The sequence below is a fragment of the Canis lupus genome, chromosome 19 (genome assembly GCF_003254725.2).
Source record: "Canis lupus dingo isolate Sandy chromosome 19, ASM325472v2, whole genome shotgun sequence".
NCBI lineage: Eukaryota > Metazoa > Chordata > Mammalia > Carnivora > Canidae > Canis > Canis lupus.
In genome coordinates this window covers 13163262-13177759 of record NC_064261.1, presented here as the reverse complement: position 1 = coordinate 13177759, position 14498 = coordinate 13163262, and the positions used below count along the sequence as shown (strand labels likewise).

The 14498-nt window shown below is 35.7% G+C and overlaps 1 protein-coding gene across 28 annotated transcripts in view; it reads left to right on the top strand.

The window, feature by feature from the left end:
* LARP1B (La ribonucleoprotein 1B) overlaps positions 1–14498 on the top strand; it is a 130042-nt gene that overhangs the window by 9219 nt on the left and 106325 nt on the right. For 25 of the 28 annotated variants that reach the window (XR_003125434.3, XR_007403883.1, XR_003125437.3 and 22 more), the window contains exons 2-7: positions 972–1030; positions 1449–1508; positions 3363–3537; positions 6689–6829; positions 11638–11781; positions 12014–12179. Coding sequence is in view for 23 of the 28 variants with exons in the window: in XM_025420593.3 (XP_025276378.3) it covers positions 1467–1508; positions 3363–3537; positions 6689–6829; positions 11638–11781; positions 12014–12179 (668 nt within the window). In the remaining 5 variants the exon portion in view is untranslated. The remainder of the gene's footprint in view (positions 1–971; positions 1031–1448; positions 1509–3362; positions 3538–6688; positions 6830–11637; positions 11782–12013; positions 12180–14498) is intronic. The other 3 variants (XM_049097258.1, XM_049097263.1, XM_049097261.1) reach the window with 1 other exon arrangement.

Genomic DNA, 14498 nt, shown 5'->3' with positions numbered 1-14498 from the left:
GGCAGGCGCCAAACCGCTGCGCCACCCAGGGATCCCTGCTTTTGATTTTTTTTTTTTTTAAGATTTTATTTATTTATTCATAGAAAGAGGCAGAAAGAGAAGCAGGCTCCATGCAGGGAGCCCGACATGGGACTCAATCCTGGGTCTCCAGGATCAGACCCCAGGCTGCAGGTGGCGCTAAGCCGCTGTGCCACGGGGCTGCCCCGCTTTTGAGTTTTAACTCAAAGATTGCTTCATTCTATGAATTGGTCAATGTCATGATTTTATGGGTTCATTTTTGCTGGATTATTATGTTTTTTTGTAGATAACAGATCCCAAGTTTATTCTGCTTTTCAATATTTACTTTAGATTATGTTCAGTAGGTGATATACCATCTAGTTGCTAAGTAATGAACCAAAAACTAAAAGACAATGTAAAGTTTTGATTTAGAGAGTCAGTCTCTGTTGTCAACTACTGTCTTAAATAAGATGGGGACACGTGGTAATACTATGATAGTTTTGTACAAACTTTTATTTTTTATGACTTTACCTATATACAACCTATTATGATTGTCAAACATGTTATCCTTGTTTGAAGTCTTCTGATTTATTGTCTGGATTGTCCTTGATGAATGTCAATATATGAATTGTATAGCAAAATGTATCCCTTTGGAAAGTGAGTTCCTAACTTTACTGTATTGAAACATGTTATATTTCTGATTTTTTCCTGTTGTATTCTGTGAGAGAAATGATTGGTCAAGCAGTTTAAACTGATATTTCTTACTTTTGATTTGAACACTGAAGACCAATTTGAATCTATGTTTGAATTATAGTTGATTTCTTGTTAAAAATTTCTCTCAGAACTTTGAGTTTTGTTGGAAATGATGACAACACTGGCTTACTGAAATTGATATAATAGTTAATATGTTGAATTAAGTGGTTGTAAGACCAATTCTGCATGGTTTTTGTTGTTGTTGTTGTTGTTGTTTTTAGAGCTCAGTTCCCCTAAAATTATAAAAGCAGGAAAACTCAAGACAAAGAAATCCAACAAGGTATGTTTTTACATGAAATACTTCTTAGCTGTATTGATTTTGAAAATTGATATGTTAGAAACTTTTAGATTACTGTGTACTTTTCTTTTAGTTGTATCACTGATGTTAGGTTAAAGTTGTTATACGATATACTAGAGAGTTGTAGCCTTTGTCAAATTCTGTGTATATTAATTTGTTTCGTTATCCTATGTAAGTCACTGTAGTCAGCTTCATTAAATAGTGCTTGAAGTTGGATCATAAGACCCAAGCATTGTTATTTCAGTGTTCTGTTATTTGGAGAAGCTTTTGAATTAATTTGGCAAATGCCTGCATATAATTGTATGTAGGTAATTTTTAAAATTGCTTTCACTTTTAGAAAATATTCTTTCTACATAAGATTTCTAATTTGCAGATGTAACACTTATTTATTACTTCTTAGGCTAGTGATTTCAGCGATATGGCGAATTGGCCAACACCAAGTGAATTAGTGAACACTGGAGTGAGTATTGCTTTAAGGCTTTTTTCTTAATAAAGGGAAAATATTCTCATTTCAACATGCAGAATTTATTTTACTTCAGATTTAGGGAATTACATTAATAAAGAAGTGCTGAGAACTTTTCTTATGAACCCATTTTTCAGATACTTGGTTTTATTTATCACATTGTCTTCATCTGATTGTATTCTCAGGAGGTGTTCTTACATTTGGAAGGGTGATTGCCATGCTGTTATCTTAATGTAATGCTTACAATTAAAGAGATTAATTTTTTTAAAGATTTATTTATTTGAGAGACACAGAGCCTCCCATATACGGAGGTTGGGGAGGGACAGAGAGACTCTCAAGCAGATTCCTTGCTGAGTTCAGAGCCTAAAGCATGCTTGATTCTACTACCATGAGATCATGACCTGAGCTGAAATCAAGAGTTGGGTACTCAGTGGACTGAGCCACCCAGGTACCCCAAAAGAGATTAATTTTTAATATGAATCTAATTTGAAGCCTGTTTTGTTTCAGAATTTGCTATGTTTTTTGATATAATCTTTTTAATATGTATTGAAGTGCTAATTATATACATATATGTTATATGTGTATATATCAAATCAAGTGTTCAATGAATGGACTTTTACTTGAACTATGAAAGAAACTAAAAGATGGTTCTGACATACTCTATCAGGGGCTTTTAAGAGGAGGGTTACCATATATAGTTATCTGGTTACATTTTTTCATTTGATACTACACTTTCCTATTTTTAATTTGTACAGTATTGCTTTCTGGTTGTAGATAATATATTTAAACAGCTTTAATTAGTGTATAAATAACATATAATAAACTGCACATGAAGTATACAATTTGATAAGTTTTGACCTATGTATACCTGTGAAACCATCACCAAAATCACGATAATGGACCTAACCGTTACCTCAAAAGCTTCTTCACACTCCTTTATTATAATTCTCCCTGTCATATTCCACCCATCAACCCAGGCAATCACTGATATGCTTTGTGTTACTTATAATTAATTTTCATTTCTTAAAATTTTATGTAACTGGAGTCCTATAATATGAATTTTCCCCCTGGCTTTCACTTAGTTTGAATACTTTGAGATTTATGTATGTCGTTAATGTGTATCAGAAATTCATTCCTTATTGACTGCTGAGTATTATTTCATTTTATGAATGAAATGCTGTTTGTTCATCTATGAATGGATATTTGTATTCATTTTTGGCTGTTAAAAATGAAGCTGCTGTATGAACATTTGTGTACAAAATTTTGCATGGATATATTCTGTCCTTTTTTCTTGGGTAAATAACTAGGAACAGAATGACTGGATTGTGTGGTAGCTATTTGTTTAGCTTTTTCAGAAACTACTAAACTTCATTCCCACCAACAGTGTATAAGAATTCCAGTTGTGTCTCAGCGTCACTAATATTCAGTGTAGTTAGTTTTTTAATCTAATTCTATTAGATGTGTGGTGCTATCACACTGTAGTTTTAATTTGCATTTCTCTGACTAATGAATGATGCCAAGTACCTTTCCATTTACATTTGCTATCTATATATCATTTGTTGAAGCGTCTGTTCAGTTGTAGCCCATTTTTTAAAAAATGGGGTTGTTTTCTTATTACTGCATTTTGACACAGCATTATGTACTTGGGATCCAAGTACTTCATCAAATACTTAGCAGATATTTTCTCCCAATCTGTAGCTTGACTTTTAACAGTATCTTTTGAAAAGTAGTTTTTGGTAAAAGTTGTTATTTGTTTTACAGTATTTAGAAAAGGTTGACTAAGCACAAATTTTTGGATATGTTAGTGAAAATGTTCATGGATATTACTTCATTCAGAAAAACTTTTTGCAGTGTCACAGTGTCATCAGCCAAGGAAATAAGAAACCACAAAATAGAAAAGAAAGAGAAGACAAGGTTGAAAAGAGAATTAACAGTGAGAGCAAAGAAAGCCGGGAAACAAAATTAGATGGTCCTGGTGAAAATGCCAGTGAGGATGAGGCTCAGTCAAGTAATCAACGAAAGAGAGGTTAGTTCCTCTAAAACTTTGCTTTTTTTTCCCAGAAGTTTTATTGAGAAATAATTGATACATGTCATTGTATAGTTTAAGATACACAAACACAATGGTTTGATATATGTATAAATTGTGAAATGATTTTCACAATTTTAGTTAATATCTATCCTCTTCCAGTCATAATTTTTTTTCTTATGATGAGTACTTTTAAGATCTTATCTCTTAGCAACTTTCAAATACATAGTCATCATGCTGTATATTATTTACATCTCCAGAACTTATTTGTCTTATAACTGGAAGGTTGTACCTCTTGACCACCTATATCATTTCTCCCACCCCTGGCAACCACCAGTCTACTTTCGGTTTCTGTGAACTCTGCCCTTTTAGATTACACATGTAATTAAGATTATACTGTATTTTTCTGACTGTTTCACTTAGCATAATGCCTGTTGTTGCAAATGGCAATTTATCTTCATTTTGATTTTAATTTTTTGAAGAAAGTTGTAGTAATGAAGAATTAATCAGTTGGTTCCTATTAGTCACCAATGGGTATTTTATTAGATTTCTCCAGGATACCATCTGCAATGGTAACTGATTTGCTTTTGTAACATTCTTGAACTATTAGGCTTTCCTTTTTTGCATTTGACTTGTATTCTATGTAAGTATAGAATGAAGTTGCACGTAGAGAGATGGGCATAGGTATGTTCTTTAAAAAAATTTTTTTTAGATATATTCTTTTTCTTTTTAAGATTTTTATCTATTTATTCATGAGAGACAGAGAGAGAGAGAGAGGCAGAGACACAGGCAGGGGGAGAAGCAGGCTCCATGCAGAGAGCTCTCGATCCCGGGACTCTGGAATCATGACCTGAGCCGAAGGCAACTGCCCAACCACTGAGCCACCCAGGTGTCCCTTTAATTGCTTTCAGTTAAAACTGATCAGCCAACAATAAAATCCAAGTATTTTTTTTTAAATTTATTTATTCATGAGAGACACAGCAAGAGAGAGAGAGGCAGACAGAGACACACAGGCAGAGGGAGAAGCAGGCTCCATGCAAGGAGCCTGACATGGGACTTGATCCCGGGTCTCCAGGATCACGCCCTGGACTGAAGGTGGCGCTAAACCGCTGAGCCACCAGGGCTGCCCATGAGCCACTGGGGCTGCCCCCAAGTTTTTAATTAATTAATTAATTAATTAAAAAATGTTCTTTATGAGAGACAGAAAGAAAGAAACAAGAGACATAGGCAGAAGGAGAAGCAGGCTCCCTGCGGGAGGCCTGATGCAGGACTGAATCCCAGGACTTCAGGATCATGCCCTGAGCAGAGGCAGATGCTCAACTACTGAGTTACCCAGGCACCTCTGAAGGAAAGATTGGTTTTATTTTTTAATTTTATTTTTAAGTAATCTCTACACTCAATATGGGTCCTGAACTCACAACCCCAAGATCAAGAGTTGCTGTTCTACTGATTGAGACAGCCAGGCATCCCCAAATCCAGGTTTTTATATATAAATTTAAGAGTCATGAATTGACTCTCCTTAGAGCACACATCTTTTTATCTTTTTTTTTTAAGATTTTATTTATTCATGAGAGACAGAGAGAGAGAGAGTGGCAGAGACATAGGCAGAGGGAGAAGCAGGCTCCATGCAGGGAGCCCAATGTGGAATTCGATCTCAGGACTCCAGAATCACACCCTGGGTCAAAGGCGGCTCTAAGCCACTGAGCCACCCAGGAATCCCTCTTTTTATCTTTAAAAGAAGGACTTGTTTGTACTAGAGAATCTCACAGATTCTTTCATGTTCTCTTTCTTGTCCGACCATAGTTTGTAGGATTTATAGGAAATCAGTACTGTGGTTGCATACTGATAATTCCCTTTCCCTTAATTACCTTGGTAGTTTTTCCTTTGCGCATGAGTCTTCTTGTTTTAGTCATAAATATATATTGAGTAGAAAACTAAACATTTTGAGACATGGGATGCCTGAGTGACTCAGTGGTTGAGCGCCTGCCTTCACGCTCAGGGCGTTGATCCTGGAGTCCAGGGATCAAGTCCTGCATTGGGCTCCCCGCATGGAGCCTGCTTTGTGTCTCTGCCTCTCTCTGTCTGTCTCTCATGAATAAATAAATAAATTTCTTAAAAAAAAAAAAACCAAAGTGTTTTGAATCATCAGCCAACCTTTTTCAGTGTGTACAGTGCAATGTCCTACCAGATATACCCCATTCTTTTTTCTATTTTTGAATTTTATTTAAATTCAGTTAATTAACATATTACTTTCAGAGGTAGAGGTCAGTTATTCATCAGTCTTATATTAACACCCAGTGCTCATTACATCATGTGCCCTCCTCCTTAATGTCCATCACCTAGTTACTCTGTCCCCTCATGACCTGCCCCTCCAGCAACCCTCAGTTTGTTTCCAATAATTAAGAGTCTCTGATGGTTTGTCTCCCTCTCTGATTCCATCTTGTTTTATTTTTTTCCTCTCTTCCTCTATGATCCTCTGTTTTATTTCTTAAATTCCACATGAGTGAGATGATATGAAAATTGTCTTTCTCTGATTTATTTCACTTAGCATAATATTCTCTAGTTCCATCCATGTTGTTACAAATGGGAAGATTTCATTATTTTTGATGGTTAAGTAGTAGTGATTGTATATGCATATACCACATCTTTATCTAGTCATCTGTCGATGGCTCTAGACATCTGAGCTCTTTCCACAGTTTGGCTATTATGGACATTGCTACTATAAACATTGGGGTGCAGGTCCCCCTTCAGATCACTACATTTGTATCTTTGGGGTAAATAAACCAGTAGTACAATTGCTGGGTCGTAGATATACCCCATTTTAAAGTGTAAGAGTCAAGTGTTAGGAGTAGTGTATTGCATGTACTGTTTATTCATCAGAATTAAACAAAAGAGTGGGTATTTTGCTTGAAAGTGAAAGAATAATAATGATATTCCATCAATTGGCTTTTCACATGAATTTTATAAATATTTGCACAGACAAATTTATCAGGGAGCTCTGTGAAAAGAAAGTTATTTCGGTTCTCTACAAGAACCTTTAAGGACAGACAATGTCTTCCATTTAATTAAAATTTAGCTTCCTTTCAGAATTGCAAAGCTTTAATGAAAATTGTACATTGTCATTAAATGATTTTATTTGGTTTTCTTCAAGCTAATAAGCACAAGTGGGTACCACTCCACTTAGATGATGTAAGACCAGACAGTCAAGAAAGACCAGGATCTCGGAACAGCTCAAGATGTCAACCTGATGCAAATAAATCATCATATAATAATAGGAGAAATGATACACGAAGTAAGTTACCTTCTAAGAGAAAAATGACACTAAAGAACTTAATGTTCATAATTTTATTTTATTTATTTATTTTTAAAGATTTTATTTATTTATTCATAAGAGAGAGAGACAGAGACAGAAGCAGAGGGAGAAGCAGGCTCCATGCAGGGAGCCCGACGTGGGACTCGATCCTGGGACTCCAGGATCACGCTCTGGGCTGAAGGCGGTGCCAAACCACTGAGCCACCTGGGCTGCCCAATGTTCACAATTTTAATAACTGTGTAAAGTGCAAACTACTTGAGAATAAGTTGCAGACATTGAGCCCTTTTAAAAAAAAGTTTTTATTTTGTAAAGATTTTTATTTATTTATTTATTTATAAAAGATTTTATTGATTTATTTATGAGAGATACAGAAAGAGAGGCAGAGGGAGAAACAGGCTGCCCCTAAGGAGCCTGATGCAGGACTTGATCCCGGGCTCCAGGATCATGCCCTGCACTGATGGCAGATGCTCAATCACTGAGCCACCCAGGCACCTCAAAAAAAAGATTTTTAAAATTTATTCATGAGAGACACACAGAGGCAGAGGGAGAAGGCTCCTCTTGGAGCAGGGTGCCTGATGTGGGACTCAATTCCAGGATCCTAGGATCATGACCTGAGCGGAAGGCAGACTCTTTAACTGACTGACCCACCCAGGTGTCCCCACTGTGCTCCTTTTAACACTAAATGCTTTTAGAGTATATATAGAACAGTAATGTGGTATGACTGTTCACAGGCTGACTTTCCCCATAATGTCCTTTTCAGTTTTTTTTTCTCCCTCCTTTCCAGGATCTAATGTGATATGCATTGCTTTAATCGTTTGTTCTCTTTAGTCTCCATTAATCTGGAATAGTTCTTCTGTTTTCATCTTTTATGACATTGTTTTTTTCCCCTGAAGACTTTGAGACAGGTGGTAGATAATTCTCACTTTGGGATTTTTGATGTTTCTTCATGAATGGATTTGGGTTTTGAATTTTTGGTGGGAATACTGCAGAAATTAAATGGTTTTCTTCTCAGTGCATGGAAATGCACATGATCTTGGTTTATCTTATTGCTGATATTAGTTAACTTTGAGCACTTCATTAAAGTGATGTGCTCTAGGTTTCTTTATGATATGCTTTTTTCTCCCTTATAATTAATGTGTAATTTGTGCGAGAGACTTTGAAATTTTGGAAATACCCAGTTTTTCATCAGATTTCCACATGACTTTTCCATTGATGATTCTTGTCTTATTTAGTTATTACCATAATCATTGCAAATGCTGATTTTTCTTACTGTATCATTACTTCTATATTTACTAGTTGACATTCCACTCTAAGGAATGGCTTCCCTTATTATCAATGTGGACTTAATGGCTTATTTTTTTCAGTGGATTATAATCCATTACCGAGAGGTTTTAGCTCGATGCTTAGATTATCCCAGATTTGGCTAATGAGAGCCTCTTATGGGTTATTTGTGACTCTTATTAAAGAGTCAACTTTACTGAGCTATAAATTATACATGTATAAACTACGTTCACATGTAATGTTATTACTTAAAATTAAAGATCGTTTCCCAGATATGTTATGTCAACAGGATTTCTCACATTTCAGAAAGCAGAGGAGGACAGTAGGATATGTTACACCAATTAGATAGGCATTTGGTTTTATAGGTCTCTGCTGAAATCTTAGGTCTGATAATTTTCAAAGTGTATATGTTGTCCTGTGAAAGGAGAAGCTTAAGGAAATGTTACAGGGGTGCCTGGGTGGCTCAGTTGGTTAAGCAGTCTGCCTTTGGCTCAGGTATGATCCTAGATTCCTGGAATTGAGCCCCATGTCAGGCTCTCTGCTCAGTGGGGAATCTGCTTCTTCCTCTTCTCTGTGCTCTCTCCCTCTTTTCTGTGCTCTCTCTCCCTCTCAAATAAATAAATAAATAAATAAATAAATAAACAAACAAAATCTTAAAAAAAAAAGATTACAAACATAATACTACCACCTGAAAGTTTCCAGTTATATTATGAAAAACTTAACACACAAAAAGTTGAAAGAAATTATACAGTGAATACTTGTTTAACCACTACCTAGAGTTGGTAATTTTGCTATATTTAACTCACCTATGTGTTGAATCATTTGAAAGTAACTTGCAGATAAACATGACACTTCAGCACTGATGTCCTAAGAAGTTGCAGCATCTAGGAAAATCAACAGTAATTCCCTAATATCATCTGAAATCTAGTTATATTTGTTCAGTTGTCCACAAAATATGACTTTAAAATTATGAAACTTGTCTACAGAAAAACTGACATTTTTTACCTTTGTATCTTTGTTTTTCAAATATATTACTTTGTTATATTAAAGTAATATATATTTATAATTAACGATTTTTCTTACTAGATATTGGGAATATGGGATGCCTGGGTGGCTCAGCGGTTGGGCGCCTGCCTTCAGCTCAGGGCATGATCCAGGAGTCCCAGGTTCGAGTTCCGCATCAGGCTCCCTGTATGGCGCCTGCTTCTCCCTCTGCCTGTGTTTCTGCCTCTCTCTCTCTCTCTCTCTCTCTCTGTGTCTCTCATGAATAAATAAATAAAATCTTTAAAATAAAGTAAATATTGGGCATGTAAGAAAACATGAAGGTTGTAACGAACCTTGATCAATGCTGGGAACTTAGCACCAAGTTTAGAAAAGCATATTACCATTGCCCTTTACCCTTGAACTTCCCTGTGTGCCCTCTTCAATTTCATCCCACTTCCTCTCTTCCCAGAAATAAAGGCGTGAATGTTTGGTTTTTGAGTATTTTTACTTGAAACTGCCATTCAGTATGATGTCATCAATATATTCTTTGGCACTCATTTTTTTCACTTTAATTTTCTTAGATTTATGCATGTTGGTTGTATTGTTGTGAGTCCTTTTCCCTGCTTATGTATATTTCACTATTTGATCAAATCTGTTATTGGTAGATATTTGGATTGTTTCTGGTTGTTATTTTTAAAAAATATTTATTTGAGAGAGCATGAGAGAGAGCACAAGGTGATGAGGGGCAAAGGGAGAGGGAGAAGCAGACTCCCTGCTGAGCAGGGACCACCCCATCTCCCCCACGCGGGGATTGATCCCAGGACCTTGAGATCAGGACCTGAACCAAAGGCAGACACTCAACCTCACACTCTTTGGGGTAATTTCTTCGGATTGCAGCCCATGAGTGCATTATGCAATTGATGTACTGGGTCATGATCAGGTTTTTAAAGAAATTGATAGGCTCTAGAGTGCTTCACTCAGAATATGCTTTTCATGACAATTGTGTTTATTTTTAAGATTTTATTTATCAGAGAGAGAGAACAAGCAGTGGGGGAGGAGGGGCAGAGGGGCAGAGAGAGCAGCAGAGTTCCTGCTGAGCAAGAAGCCAGATGTGGGGCTCTTCCCCAGAACCCAGAGATCATGACCTGAGTTGAAGGCAGAGACACCCAACTGACTGAGCCATCTAGGCACCCCAACAATTCTGTTTAAATTACAAAAAAAAAAAAAAAAATTGTGTGTTTTAGGGTGTAACATAGAGAGTAGTAAGACTTTCCTGTGGGTTGAGACAGATGTGTTTGAAAAAGACTATATTAAGATACGCATTAAAGAGGATCTAGGGCAGTGGTTCTCAATGGAAGTGATTCCCCCTTCTCCCCCTTAAGGGGGCATTTGGCATTGTCTGGAGATAGTACTGGTTTTCACAACTGGTGGGTGGGGGGTGAGTGCCCACTACTGGCATCTCTTGGGTAGAGGTCATGGATGATGCTAAACATCCTCCATCTCCCTACACTATCTGGCTTACAATGTCAACAGTGCCAAGGTTGAAAAACCTTGGTCTCTAAGATATATGTACCTTCGAATTTGATTTTTCCAAATTGTTTTTCAAAGTGGATGTGCCTGGCTTTGCTCTTGCTAATGGTATACAGTGTTCAACCTTTTTCTGTCTTGGTCAGTCTTTGATATCATAGGACTTTAAAATTTTGTCGGCCTGTCTTAATACTCTGTCTTAATTTTCATTTCTCATGACCACCGAGGCTGAATGCCACTTTCTATATTTATGGTCCATTTGCATACCTGTTTGTGTACCTGTCTTTTAGCCATTTTTTCCCATTGAGTTACTATGTTTATGTGTGTATGTGCACTAATGCATTATATATATATATCCTGGATATAATTCCTATATTGTACTGCAGATATTTTCCATTATTTTTTAAGATTTTATTTGAGAGAGTGCCATCACAAGCAGGAGGAAGGGGCAGAGGGGGAGGGAACGCCCGACTCAGGGGGCTCGTTTCCTGGACCCTGAGATCATGACCTGAGCTGAAGGCAGACGCTTAACTGACTGAGCCACCCAGGTGCCCCTCTTCTAGTTTGTTCTGTGTTTTCATTTCCTTTTATCTTTAAAAGGAATGTTTTTTATTTAAATTGAGGCAACTGTTCCTTAAACATTTTATAAAAAGTTACTTTTAATTTTTGTATAATGCAAAGTCAGTTGTCTTAGAACTCCTTGAATCTTCAACAGTACCATTTTAACAAAGGACCTCTTTATCTTTTTATTATGTTATTTTACTTATTAGAATGTCTTCTTTATATGTCGATATTATTGTAGGCCTTCTTTTATGCTGGGGACATTTTGACAAATTCCTATGAAATCTCTTAAATTTGTATCTATCTGAAGAATGCCTGGTTACTAATAACCAGTTACAAAGTGTGGAGGGGATAGTTTCCATGTTTTCATAAAAATAATCATGATATTCACTGTTGCAGATTGGAATGTATAAAAATAATTTTGTTTTTAAAAGGTTGGAGGCGTGATAGAGAAAAGAGAGACGATCAAGATGAAGTTTCCAGTGTGAGAAGTGAGGGTGGCAATATCCGAGGTTCCTTTAGAGGCCGAGGAAGAGGCCGAGGACGGGGAAGAGGACGAGGCAGAGGAAATCCTCGACGTAGGACATTAATTTTTTGTTAAATTAGATGAAGTTTGAAAAAGTGTGCAAGTCCTTTTAATTTTCCCCTATTCCATATAATATTTTAACTAATTTTTTTTTTTTTTTGGTCTGATAGTAAAGATAGTGTTATTTGTTATCCGTTGTAATACTTTGGATTTTTCTTTATACGGACTATTTCTCTTTTTTTTTTTTTAATTTTTAATCATTTTTCTTTTTTCTTTACATCAAGTGAACTTCGATTACTCATATGGTTATCGAGAACATGGTGAAAGGACTGATCAGCCATTTCAAACAGAACTTAATACCAGTATGATGTATTACTATGATGATGGTACAGGTGTACAGGTGTATCCTGTGGAAGAAGCATTGCTTAAAGAGTATATTAAACGCCAAATGTAAGTCAGACATAGATGGGATAGTAACATCAAACTTTAACATCATTGATAGTGAATACATTATAATGCATTTTCTAAGCTGTTTATTAGTAAAATTGGAAGAATTTCGTGTTATATGTTTTCTAGAAAATGTTAGTAAAATATATGAAATATTTTAAAAAAACTTACATTGGTTCATGTTGTGTTATATAAGATGCCCGCTTTGTCTACTGTTCAGGTATTTCTCTGTTTAAGGGATATTAGTTGAAAGGATATTGTCGTGGTAGTAGATGAGTGGGTAAATATAAAACTGCGATTATGTATATATATGAAGTTGAACAAGGCCTGATTTCCTATTTGCAAATATACATTTATATTGAAATTTGCAAGTGAACATAAATGGCAAAATATGGTGATATATTTTACTTTCTTAGCAAATGATTTCAGAATTCTAAGTTTTCTTTGTGACACATTGAAAGGGAACTACGTCTTTTGTAGTTCAGACTTTTTACTCTACTCATAATGGTTGCCTTCTGAATACTGAAGTTGAAGTTAGAATATTCTATTGTCTTTAAGAAAAAAATAACCCTTGTACACATTAGTATTGTACAGAATGTTTTGCATATTTATATAGTGTGTTTATACAGTGGTGAAAAAAATGTCCCCAAGTGATTTGCATAACCAGTTTGCTGAAATTTGACTTTTTTTTATTCTTAAAAAGTGCCAAAAAAGCCTAGTTTTGAAAGAGTTATAAGCATCTTAAAAACATCTGCCTTTACTTAAGAAAGAAAACTGACTCTACTCTGTTACTAGAAAATAATTTTTTCATCAGCATCATCCAGGCATCTTCCTGGGATGCCTTCTTGGTGGATTTGATTGGCTTACATACAATATGAAGCAGCTTGCTTATTTTGTTCTTGCTTCTTCTGTTACAGTTGACGCAAACACTGAAGAAAAGGGCCTTTTTATGGGCAGAAAGTGCCTGGCATGTGGCTATCAACTTCAAACCACTATTCCTGTCTTTTTTGTAACTCTTACTGCCAGGTCCCTTCTGAGACCTGACAGTGGATATGCAACTCCATGTCAGGATAATCGGCCTCCAGTGTGCTCATACAAGTGAGGGAGGAGCAGAGCTACTTCAGTGTTGACAAAGTTTCTGATCATGCAGTGTAGAATCCAGAGCTTCTAAGGTAGGACATGATAATGTCCCCTAGGACACTGAATAAAATGTCAGACACAACATTGGGCATGACTCCTTTTTTGGTTATTGTTTTAGCAGTAGGGTTTTTGGCAGATGTTAGAGCAGCAGGTTTAGAAAGGCTCTTTACTGTTAATCATTCTTTGATTAGTGGACTTCTGGATTTGAGGAGTCATGCTTTTTATCTTTGTTATCTTTGAGGTTTCTCGTAGGCTCATTGATTAGGGTTTACATTTTTTCTCTTTGAGAAGTTAGTAAAAAACTTTCTTGCATTTGTGGAAAATTGTGCTAAATATATTTTGAAGACGCTTAAAACTATTATGGATGATTGAGTTTTTAAGATTATTTAACTGAAAAATATATTGATAATTTATCATTTTTGGTGTCAGAATATTAAAAATTTAAGATCTTGATGATTTCTAGCCAGGAGAGTCTCTTCTGGCATTCAGATTTAAAGATGAGTAGTTTGTATCCCGTTAGAAGTTTAAAGACATATATACTGTAGGTAATAGGGTGATTGAGAAGTTTTGTGTAAGAACAGTTTTAATTTGTGATTAAATTAAATGTCATAATTTGTGAAAATTTAGAATTTAAGCATATGTATTTTGTGCCTACTATGTCAGGCCTGTGAAAATCAGGATTTTTGAAGTGTCACAAAAAATAGAACACATGTATTATGTGCCCACCACATGCCAGGCACTGTGAAAAGGGCTTTTTTTAGGTATAACAAAATCAGAATGTTTTTTTCTTCAGTGTTTAAGATGAGTAAATGATTTACTGGTGTTAGTGAGATGTCAGTAATATTTCACTCATCTAAGGGGAGCTTTGATAGTCGGATAAATATCTGAGTATAAAGAAATAACGTATTTACATTTCTAAACTAAGACTTTTTTCTCCCAGTGAAAAGTAGCTTAAAGTCATTTCTCATTTATGGGTGATTATTTCTTCAAAGTTAGAATTTCACCTAAATGTTTCAAGGATATCTTTAGTCACCCAGTATTAACACCAAAGTATATGATCTGGTGTACTTTCTCATGATTTGCCACTGATCTTTGAAAACTGTTTGATTTGGAAGCATTATAGGATTATTAACCCATAGGCCATATTATCATTGATGTCATGTATTTCTTTTGTATTCTTTT